The sequence below is a fragment of the Spea bombifrons genome, chromosome 1, assembly GCF_027358695.1.
Source record: "Spea bombifrons isolate aSpeBom1 chromosome 1, aSpeBom1.2.pri, whole genome shotgun sequence".
In the NCBI taxonomy this organism is placed as follows: Eukaryota; Metazoa; Chordata; class Amphibia; order Anura; family Pelobatidae; genus Spea; species Spea bombifrons.
In genome coordinates this window covers 41,097,240-41,109,521 of record NC_071087.1, presented here as the reverse complement: position 1 = coordinate 41,109,521, position 12,282 = coordinate 41,097,240, and the positions used below count along the sequence as shown (strand labels likewise).

The 12,282-nt window shown below is 38.9% G+C and overlaps 1 protein-coding gene across 2 annotated transcripts; it reads right to left on the bottom strand.

Annotated features, from left to right (window-relative positions):
• Positions 1-4,899: 4,899 nt before the first annotated feature.
• On the bottom strand, positions 4,900-12,258 carry MFSD8 (major facilitator superfamily domain containing 8). 2 transcript variants are annotated; one of them, XM_053455547.1, is made up of 13 exons: positions 12,232-12,258; positions 11,655-11,769; positions 10,802-10,887; positions 10,639-10,682; positions 10,256-10,496; positions 9,548-9,661; positions 8,325-8,469; positions 7,978-8,036; positions 7,550-7,655; positions 6,061-6,195; positions 5,555-5,658; positions 5,229-5,464; positions 4,900-5,126 (listed from the first exon to the last, which is right to left on the bottom strand). In XM_053455547.1, the coding sequence occupies exons 2-13, from the start codon at positions 11,708-11,710 to the stop codon at positions 4,926-4,928; spliced, it is 1,527 nt and encodes a 508-aa protein (XP_053311522.1). In that variant the 5' UTR covers positions 11,711-11,769; positions 12,232-12,258; the 3' UTR covers positions 4,900-4,925. The 2 variants fall into 2 exon arrangements, with proteins under 2 accessions (XP_053311522.1, XP_053311530.1); XM_053455555.1 differs by lacking the exon at positions 12,232-12,258 and adding an exon at positions 12,160-12,206.
• Positions 12,259-12,282: the final 24 nt, after the last annotated feature.

Below are 12,282 nucleotides of genomic sequence, written 5' to 3'. Positions count from 1 at the left end.
TCTGACATTTTAATAGATCTTATTTCGGTTAAATGGTTTCTATAGTAAAACAGCAGAGATCCTTCTGCGCAGCTTCTAAGCTGCAGATTACCAAATGGCCCGGGTAGGATTTGATGCTGAAATACCAAAACGCATAAACCTGTCCATAAAAATGTATTGTTGAACACATAATTGCCAATACTATAGTACCGATGTATGTTTTACCAAGCATTGCTTTAAACAATAAGTAAGTCAATGTCTTACCCTGCAAATGGACTCCATCAGCTCCTGGCGTTATGAATCCTTCATCAGCGCCATCAACATGGTGCTGGATATTTTGTCCATGGCTCAACAGACTCTTTCCTTCACAGCTCATTGTCTTCGGAAGCTGCCAGAATTAGGTTTGTCTCTTCTCTCAGGTCTTGCGCTTTCCCTAGCTGTCTGCTATACCATAAGGGTGTGGGCAGGGGCCGTGACTTTTTCTTTACACTTGTTTATTGGATTTGTGCATTGGCATTAGTGCTCTGAGTGGCTAGTTGGATGTTGTGTTGACCCCCCTCCCCCCAGATACTGTGTCTACCAACCCTTTCCCTGTGTAGTGCTAAGTTTTACACCTGAGACCTTTACCCTTTTTATTTATTTTTTACCACCAGGGGCTTCACTTTAGTAAACTATAAATGTTAAGCGTCAACATCCCAGACTTTGCTACAGACATGGTGCTGTCTTTTAGGCGGGGTGCTCGTCGCCTTCATTACTTTTACAGTTACATTTTTGTCCAGTAACTTTGATCACATATCTTGACAGTAGTTCTTATACAGGTGGTCTTTCTCACATATTACTTAGCTTGAAGTGGTGGTCGTCAAAATTAATATTTTGCTGAGAATTTTGTTCCTCCTTCAAGACCCCGCTGCGGGGGATCTGTATCCTAACCCCGCTGCCTGCCCGGCGCCTGGGACTGCATGTCCCGGGCGTCGGGCGCTAGACCCCGAATATAGGCCGCACCCCCACTTTAAAGACTTAAAGTGGGGGAAAAAGTGCGGCCTATATTCGGGCCAATACGGTACTAATTATTAAACATCGGGTCAGGCTGGGATTTTCTATACAAAGTAATCAGCCATTGAACACGTGTAGGTTCAGATAATCTCTTAAAAGCAAGATACTTATAATAGTTATTCTATATTAGGACTGTATTATATAATCAAATGAGATTAAATATTAACAAATAACAATACTGTGTCACTACAAAACCACAGCTAACATGAGAACACATTACAAGCAATGACCTACAGTACAACAATTTTATGATCTGTAATTTTGGAATGATTATTTCTGGAAAGGTGTTTAAAAAGAACAAACATAACAAGAACAGCCAATAAAATGTATCAAAGGCATTTTTATTTAATGGATCAGCAGTTACATTGGTTTTTACAGCTCAATTCCACCATTTGTATCTCTTAAAATAAACGTCAGTGCAGCTTCAGCATCTCATATGCAGAGGTTTTTCATCGTGCAGTACAAATATGCCTTGTTATAGTGCTTTTGTCACTTGCAGTGCCCTCCACTAATGTTGGCACCATTGTGTAAAAAACGTTTAGCCCCTTAAGGACAATAGGGGTTATTACTCGTAGTATATTGTGGGACAATGGCTATTTTAACATTTTTCGGTGTTCCTGTTTAGCTGTGATTTTCTTCTTTCTCATTTCGTGCTCCCACACATATTATATATTGTTTTTTTCAGGACAAACAGGGCTTTCTTTAGATACCATTAATTTTATCATATCATCTAATTTACTATAAAAAAAAGATAAAATAGGGGGATTTTTTGTTAAAAAATTACTTTTTCTCACTTTTTAAACAAAAAACTTTTACTCATCTGCAAAAACGAATGAAAAAACCTGCTAAATAGATTCTACTATTTGTCCTGAGTTTAGAAATACCCAATGTTTTTATGTTTTTTTGCTTTTTTCTGCACGTTATGGGGCAATAAGTACAGGTAGCGTTTTGCTATTTCAAAACCTTTTTTTCCAAATCTGGTAATTCTTCCCCCCATGTGCCATTTCGGGTATCTTTGAAGCCGGCCAATGCAATTTACCCCATCAAGTCATATATTTTTAAAAACTAGACACCCCAAGGTATTTCACATGCTGGTAATTTAACCCTTTCCATGCACTAATTTTACCACCAGCCTTTGTGAAACTTTATGGTAGTAAATTTTTTTGTATTTTTTTCACACACGTTGTACTTCAGGTATAAATTTATCGCTCCTGGTATATGTCCGTGTCAAACAACACCCCAATATGTGTTCAGTAACATCTCCTGAGCGCAGTGATACCCCACATGCATGGGTTTGTTGGGTTATTTGGGAGGTAAAAGGCCGCCTTTGTGAGGTGTGTATTTTTTGGCCATTTAGACATCTGATCCTACTGCCCCCATGTCCCATATTTGGGACACCTTTGAACCCGGCCAATTCAATTTATCCCATCCACTCATGCATTTTTTAATACGAGACACCCTATGGGCATTTGTAATGCCAATATTTTAACTCTTTCCATGCTGGAATTTTTATAAAGATAAAGAATTTTAGGACTTGCTTATTAATTTATTTATTTATTTTTTTGGTGACAGTGGGGATTTTTATGTTACCATATTATTTTTATTTTTTTTAAACATTTTTTAAAAAAAATGTTTTTTAAATTTTTTTTAATTGGTTTTTTTTTTTTTTTTTTTTACTAATCACTCAGTGAGCTGGGCTCCATTGACCTTGCATGGTTGGATGCAGTACCTGCATTCAACCTGCAGGAGGAGCTCGAGAGTTCACAAGACCCTCTATGAACTCATTTCTATTGTTAATGCCATCCTGTGAATGACGGCAACGTCATTTACAGGATGGCACTTGTGGTTGCTCTTCGGAGCAATCACAAGGTGACCGGGGTAGGGGGGTAGTGTTACTGACATGCCTCGATATCGAGGCATGTCAGTAACACCATTTATGCTTAGGAAGCGATTCAGATCGCTTCCTAAGCAGTTTTAGCCAGGCGCCGCCGCGATCTTTGATGATCGGTGCGGCGGCGGCCATTTTTCTTCCGGGGAGGGCTGCCAAGGGCTGCCCTCCCCGGATCCACGGTCAGCCTCACTTGGGAGGCTTCCGTGGATGCTGCAAAGCCGCCGATCGCGGCGATGCAGCTATTTAACGGCAGCCCGTACGTGTACGGGCATTGTCGTTAACCTGTTGCACGGCAACCCCGTACATGTACGGGGATTGTCGTTAAGGGGTTAGTTTTCTTCCAAAATAAAAATAAATTGTGAACTATATGTGTGGCAAAATTTTTGGCACCCCTATGAATTCATATGAAAAAAATATATTTGAAGTTTCTTCCCGTTGATATTTTACATTTTTAGTACATCTGGGTGACTAGGAAGAGGAAACAGTTCAACCATGACAACCAGGGGTATAAATATAACACACAGGCCAAATTCCCTTAGTTATTCATCACAAGGAATATAGCTGTGATGTGCAGCAAAAGGTTGGTGAGCTTCACAAAATGGGAAGTGGCTATAAGAAAATGCCCATATCCGCCATCATGGCAATACTTAAGAAATTCCAGTCAACTGGAAATGTTATGAATCAAACTGGAAGAGGACATGTGTCTATATTGTCTCAATGCACTGCGAAGAGGATGGTTGGAGTAGCCAAAAGATCTCCGAGGATCACAGCTGGAGAAGTAAAATGCATCTTGGGGTCAGAAAGTCTCCAAAACTACAATCTGACATCACCTAAATCACCGAAAGTTGTCTATCAAATATCAACAGATGTTAAATGAATACCCGACTGCCCCTGCCAAAAAGCTTGGGCCATGATTGGGTCTTCCAGTAGGACAATGATCCAAAAACACACATCAAAATCAACACAAAAATGGTTTTGACCACAAAATCAAGGTCCTCCCATGACCATTCCAGTTCCCTGACTTGAACTCATAGAAAACCTGCAGGGTGAACTGAAGAGAGGAGTCCACCAGCCTCAACCTTGGAATTTGAAGGATCTGGAGTGACCAATAATAGTTCAAAGGGTTAAAGAATAAAGACAAATTGTCACAACATTATTTGCTCATATTTACCAAGGGTGCCAATATTAGTGGAGGGCACTGTACCTATGCACAGTTGTGATTGTATATCGTTGATGTGCATGATTATTGCTCATGGTCTCTTTTAGATATCAGTAATCACAGCTTTACAAACAAGTTACTTTGCAAGCCAAATTTAAAAAAAAACAGGATCTATCGATCATTTTAGTAATTGATCCAAAAGGCCATCTAGGTGGGAGATCTTCCTCAACTGTCATGCCCTTTGTACAGGTAAGACAGCCCACTGAGTGGTTTATTTTTAATGCTTCAACATATGCTTGTTGTAATAGCGTTGTAAGGCTGTATAAATGTGATAATCTCTATGATCCTTTATGTCTAGCGGTGTAAGAATTATTATGCATACCAACAACCCTGGGTCTGGTGTTATTGATCACTTATCTCTAGCTAGTTTGCATTAAAGATGATAATTAACAATAATAATAATAGATCGTGCTAAAAAAAATTCTGTTTCTTTATGTGTCTAGCAGCCTCTCCTACGTAGCCCACATGGGCAAATATTCTATATTCAAATTGCTAGAATCATGATGCTTATAAATTATACAGCTTGTTAATACATGGAACAGTATTACAAAAAGCATACCTTTAACCATTTGTAGTGAGTAGTCAAGTACATCACAGTCTTATTTTTAACACATTTGACCTTAAATATTAATTATCTTCTACATATTTACAATAAAATATGTAATATTGTCATTAAAATATATTTGTCATAAATTAATAAGTATTCTTATTAACAACATTTAAAACAACTATTTTTGTCTTTAAAAATAGAAAAATCTTTCATTTTTGCATATTCTCTTTATGCTATATTCTACCATAACGGTGAGAAAAAGCAATAAGTCTCTTATAAACCGCTGTCAGGTGTAATATAGAGACTGCGACAATGGCACAAATTAGACTAAACGTCCATCTAGGTCCAAAACGCGTGTAAATTTGGCTGACAAACACCGGCCCGACGGTGCGGGCGATACTACCAGCAGCAGTTAACCAACCCATATATACGCCCTGCGGAGAAAAATAATGGGGTACAATTATGTAGAAAAATGAATATGAAAGAATAAGCAAATAGTAGTTTTTCACACAAAATTTTCACCACAACATTCTTACCTGTGGTCTGGGGCCAATTATCTTTGAGTATAAGGTATAGGACATGACATTACAAACTGGGTATCCGACACCAATCAAAATGTCAGATGTTAGATACTGTGCCAGGTAGATAACTGGTGTGTAGAAGCACCAGGTCTGTATAGCTGGGCAACCAGTTGGCTCCACTGTGTGATTACCGGAGGCTACCGAGCCCAAACCCCGGTAGCCGGCGTTTTGTATTGTGTTATTCTGGATGTCTGTATATAAGAGAAGATCATATGTAGAGTTTACAGTCTTTACTAGCTAACATGGTTAATACTTTACAAAGAAAGACAAGATGTGTGTACCTGTCCACTGGATCTTTGGAAACTGGTTTCCCCAGGGTAATAGAATAAAGAAACCAACCCAAATTACTGCCAGTCCTCCAAGGAGCAACACACGCTCTCCAACCCTGCAGCACAATGACGTTTGCAAAAGTAAAAAAATGAAAACACAGTGGTAATCAAAAGCTGCATTGTACAATTGTGCACCACGAGAAATGTTGGTGCCCAACCCTGATTGGCACAGTCCATGAAGCTGAGGCAGACTGCAAACAAAAATTGACACAAAGAGTAATATAATCTAGTTATTAATACCAACGCTTAGAATGAGCATCCGGCTCTGATAAATATTGGGTTTTTGTCTGCCATGGAAATCAATGGTCCAGCCAAAGCAGAAGCATTTTAGATTTGCTGTCCACAAAATAAGGCCTTGATGAGACAGAATTCTTGTGTTCTTTATTTTTTTTCCCTGTGAGAGACCCCTATGTGACTACAAAAAAAACACACTTGTCTAAAGTACTAGTATTACTTACTTTTTAGAGAGAGCTTTTACAGCAATGAACACAACAATTGACTCAAGGCCCACTCCAGCAAGGATGACTCCATTGTAGAAAACAGCTTTGGTGCGGGTCCATGCATACATGTCCATTGTTAAAGGAGTAGCGATACTAAAAGGGTGGGAGAAAAGAATCGCAATCTGAAGAGCACAAATCTCTTGAGACAAAATGCCACAGGTCTAAACATGGAATGTATTCAAACACATCATATAACAGAGGATTAGAGCTTGTGAGGGGTCAGTTGGCTTCTGGTAGTGCCTCAAAATGCTTATATAGGTGCCAGGGATAGGCAAAGGGCATCAGTGTCCATGGCAAGGTTTGTGAAGGTCCATAGAACATCACTAAATTGTCCACCACAAATCCCAGTAAATAGGCACCATGAGCAATGTTGGTGCCTACCCCTGGCTGGAAAAAACAAAGGGCCTTTAAGTGTTTACATGACGCCTGAAGTGCTTCCTATCTCCCATGCATGCTATGCCAAGGTCTAGGCATTTCCCTACCTGCTCTATGCCAAGGTCTAGGCCATACAAGAAGTTTTTTTTTTCTTTTATGTGTTTTTCTTGAAATTCCACACACAAACTTCGTGTAGCCACTTCCCTGAAATGGCCAGAATATACATGCTAAATATAAAAAATATTAAGGGTTATGACACCGCAAGATGTCCTATTATGAATTTGGTAGAAAATCTAATCTAAACGCAAATCTCTTCCAAATATTACAAACTCATGCTCCACTCCTATACCATCTCTCCAAACAAACCGCCACAACCCTAAATGTCTGTTATTCTACTTTTACCACACTCTCCTCTGTCCCCAGCACCTCTGATGTCCTCTCATCCCCCCACCTCACCACCTGCTCACTTGACCCTCTAATTTCCCGCCATCCCGAGAAACATCTTCCAAATATGTTCTTTCCTTACACAAGAAACAACCAAAATAATCCATCCTGAACACTGCTGCCAGACTAAATCTCCTTTCCCACCTTTCCTCTTCTGCTGCCCCACTCTGCCATTCAATTCATTGGCTCCCTATAACCTCCAGAGTTAAATTCAACCTTTTCCTTCCCAACGACCTCAACCAGCATGCTAAAGAAACTATGTGCCATGTCCACCTGCAAGACCAACACATTTCTCCATACCACCCTTGCTACAATCAACTCATCCTCACTCAAGCAGTCCTCTCTTAAGCTCTGTAAGCTCGCAAGAGAAGGTCCCTCTTCTCCGTCTGGGCTAGTATATGTAATGTCTGCTAATGTAACAGCACTATGGGACCTGCTGACACTATATAAATTAATGTAATGTTAAGCCCAGCAATGTGTTCCCTAAGCAAAAAAAGATCACTAGTGAATTGGTACCATAGCATCTTGAACAATTGCAGGGTATCTCCATTGAAAACTCTATCTACATGGAATTTTAAGCAGAACAATCATTCCATCCATATAAGAGAACTAGGATAAACATACTTACGTCTCGAAAATGGCAAATACAAACAAGATGACAAAGAAAAGAATGTTTGATGACACAACTGCAATCGGGTCAGTGGGCTCATCATCATAATTTTCTGTTTCAGAGCCTGAAAACAATTGAAAACACCTTAACACAAGTCTAGTGGAGTCCATGCCTCGACGGGTCAGGGCTGTTTTGGCAGCAAAAGGAGGACCTACACAATATTAAGCAGGTGCTGATAATGTTATGGCTGAATATATATATATATATATATATATATATATATATATATATATATATATATATATAGTGTATATACAAGGAAAGATAACCCAACTGCTTTTACGGATAGTATGTACAATAGAAAAGTTGCTTTTTAAATAGTCTTTGAGTAACTATAAGTTATCAATATTATAGGTTATCTGAGAACAGATTGGAAGATACATTACCTTCCGTTTCATAGTTGACACTAACTATCTGGTTTCCGAGATCATCAACTCTGTGTTCCCTGTAAAAAATACAAATAATACAATTAATTGACCCATGTAGGTCATCATTGTAGGGAACCATGTAATATTTAGTTACATTCTAAAATCAAACACCACACCTAGCTAAATTATTTATAACAAAGTGATACAAAAAAAATGATATCTTTTTTTAGATGATACTAGTATTTAAAAAAAAAAAAATGAAAAAACTGTGATGGGAGTTCTCCTTTAAACCAAGATTCGACCTGTCCAGAAAGCTATTAGATAAAGTACCACCAAAGGATGAAAGAATGCAATTGAATTATTACCTGAATATTGCAAATACCAATATGATGTTAACAATTCCAAGAAATGCCCCCATTAGGGATGGCACCGTGTACATGTTCAGTTGCAGATAGATGGCTTGGAAGGTCACTCCCTTTTCCCCAATCAAGGTAAAGCAGGCCTGGAAAGCTGAGGAACAAGGACAATAACTGATCTTGTCTGGTCCTTATCAGAACAGAAAACAAATAGAAGACTTGCAAGACATTATAATCAGTTCTATTTATTTTACACGCATTATTTACATCTGCCATTATTTTATTCCTTGCTATGCATTTAACTTGATTGTTTGCTCAAACCCAAGTTTGCTGTTGAACCTACTCTCCTCTAACCATTTTTTTAAAAAAATGTAATTTTGTATTAATATTATAAAAAAAAATAACAAAATAAAAGGACACAAAAGCAACCATGACCCATTGTTCATCGTTGTGAAATACGACGGCGCCATATAAAACAATAAATAATAATGACGCTTAGTTCTGTAAGCTTCATCTAGCATCTCAGTCGTTGCTTATTATTAACGAGCGTCATTATTATTTATTGTTTTACATGGCTATCTATTTTTAATTATCCTCAGAAGCCAGATGGGCACCATCTGAACAAAAGAAACACGGATACATGAACCATGTCAGCCTCAGTCCATTTCTATTCTAACTCTTCCGCATTTGCATACACAGTGTTTTTTTGTTTGTGTTTTTTTTTTTGTTTCCAATGACTTTTCACACGCACATCAATTAAATCTAAACTGTTATTCTCGTGTTGAGCTGAATGATGGCACAGGCATCTCGCTACAGTATCATACTTTAAGTAGGCTGATCAGGTAGAGAATAAGAATAATTCTTAAATGGACTAAGAGGGATTTCCAATCTAACCTTCCTGGAAATATCATGGGAAATGAAAAACACAACTGAGTAATATGCTCTATATGTGTGGAGGCAGATATGGCGGTAGAGCTGGGAAATATACAACGTTAGTGTAGTTGGATTTAATTACATGTCTTAAAGGCACACTCCAGCTGTCGTACGTATACTAGCTGAGTGTCACCTTTAATGTAATGCTTCTTCTCCATGGTCGTTGTCGGCCAGCTGCAGCTTCACCACTGGCTTGTATAGAAGTTTCACAGAAAGCATGCCCATTGATTTTATCCAGTATCATTTATGAGAATAAAAAAATTAAAAGTCCATTATTAGGATAGAGAAGGTACACACACCTGGACCCAGAATAAACCCCAGAGCTTGGAAGGCACTGATGTTAGCCATTGCACTTGTTCTTTCAGACAGCGAAGTTGCTCCAGCAACATACGATCGAACAACTGCAACATTCCCTAAAATTGCAGATAATGCTTTGTTTTAAAAACTCAGGAGTGATACATTAGTACGGTAAAGAATTTCGGCCCTGAAATAGCCGTCTGAACCAGATCTACAATTGATTGTAGAAACAAGATATTAAAGAACATCTAAAGCCACCCCATGTCCTCACCACCTCTATTTCTCTGTTTTGGGATACTTTACAAGGCATCCTCAGACATCCTCAGACTGATAAAAAGGAAAAGCAGCCTGAAATGTACGACTTCTACCTGAAAGTAATTTTAAATGGATACCACAAGACACCAAGGAGAACCGACACACCAGCAAAAGAGGAAACAGACTATACCTTACAAATGCTTGATTGTGACTAAGTTAACACATCTAAAACTCACAGAAGGGCAGCTGCTAAGGCTAAGATGAATGCACATTCTTATTCTCTAAAACTATTAATAGATAGCAGCTTAAAGGTTGGTACTCAAACACTAGGAAACACAAATGAATACTTAATACAGTAGTGGATTTGTAGCTAGTGGTCCATTTCAAGGAGTCAACTTCTAAGCTTCTGCTAATCCCTCAACCACCTTAAATTATAAGATGTACCTGAAACATACCTGACCCAAAGCCTACTAGTGCCCTGGAAATCAGCATATAATACTTGTTGTGTGAAGCTGGAAGGTGCACATAGGTGTACAGGAAACTGGCGGCTACGAAGATACTTATGGAGACCACAAGAGGTTCCCTTCTTGGCCTGTGGTTGGACCAAAGTCCAAACAAAGGTGAAGCGATCATCTGGCCCAAGCTGAATGATGCGATAACCCAACCAAGAAAACCGGTATCAGCACTCTTGTCAATCTAAGATAAAAATGAGTACAAAATAGTAAACAGGGTGTTTTATGCCTGTTTAGTCTACACATTACGCTATCAGCTATATACTTTCCCAAGCAATAAACACCTGACCACAGAGATTTCACATACATTGTGTTGTGTGACTAACCTTTTGAAGATATGGCCAGACTGAGGTCATCACGATTGAGAACCCTGAAATAAATGGGGCGAACACACGCTGCATTCAGTTGTAGCTTATTACATGTATGTCTTTGCCAGTTGTGTTGTTAGAAATCGGGTCATAGCTGTGTGGGAATGTGTTTCATACTTACCTACACTGCTCAGGAACATAGTTAGGTACATGACTCTAATAGACCACCACCTGCTCTTATGTTGCTGATGAGTTTCCACGGTTTCCCTGAAGCCAAAATACAAGAAAAAAAAGAGTGACCCTCAGTAATGAATAGGCACCAGGATTATCAGAAATGTTATAGTGATTGTTATATTCATTGTCTACAGTTGCAGAAAGTGTAAAGACGTCTCAATCTCAGTAAACTTGTCTTGTGAAAAGGGCTGAGTAGCCCTTGGATTACTCCTGGTTTACATTACAGTGATTTATAGAGCGCCAGCAGATTCCTTAGCGCTGTTACAATCAGTGAAATAATTAAGTCACACACGATAACAAACTGGCACAAAAGGAGAAGAGGGCCCTGCTCTTATGAGCTTACAATCTAGTGGGTGGTTGAGGGGGAAGTGAGACAATAGAAGAGGACGGCTTGGATGGGCTGAGAGTTTTAGGAAGAAATGTTGTACACTTCTCAAAAAAAGGCGGGTTTTCAGAGAGCTTTTGAAAGTTGCGTACAAGGAGGAAGTCTGACGGAACGGGGAAGGTTTAGAGAACATACCTAATTTTCTAATGAGCCACCAGGAGTCTGAACAGAACACTTTACCTGAATAATGTAAATTGTGTTTAATATCGAATTCATTTATAGCGGCATATCTAACCAGATTGTAAACTCTTATGTTATGTTATTTACTACTTGTTATGTCCTGTTTACCCATCGTACAGCGCTGTGGAATATGGTGGCGCTATATAAAACAATCAATTATAATAACAAAAAAAATAATCTAAAATACGGTAAATCACAGGCGATTCTGTACCAACAATATTCCTCGCAGCCTTACCCAACATGTGAAGCCCTCAGGAGCGGTTGGGTCTCTTCATCACTTAACGAAGCCATCTTGTCTAGCAGCGACAGCTTCTCCTACACAGAGTTATTTACGGAGAAGTTTGATCCCACTGGAAGAAGTAACCAACACAGAGATTACACAGGTAATCAGAAATCAGTTTATGTTATTGGGGCCGTAGGTTTTATTCACAGATCTCTTTCTGGGCATGTGTTTATAACCAAGGCATACTGGATTTAACAATTATGCAGATCTGATGTTGTGATAATGAAAGAATGTACTTATATGTCACTTTAGAACTGGAAGGGCAGTTGCACATTAGATACAGATGACTGCTGTATGTGCGATTACATATTAACATATCAATAATGGACTTGAGAACCTTGTGAAAGTGGCGATCTGAATTCCGAATTGACATTTTTAGGAGAACTATTACGGATAAATACATTGGTTTAATATTTTCTAACGTATAGACAGTTCAATGAAACCATGTCAGACTCACACTTAGCGACCGGGCAAACAGATCATCCAGAAACTCTTTTGACCCCAAGAGAAATTGGTGCCAGTGTATTACCTGATACAGGGCACGCGCGGGATTCACACATACCCCTATGTTTCCAACTTG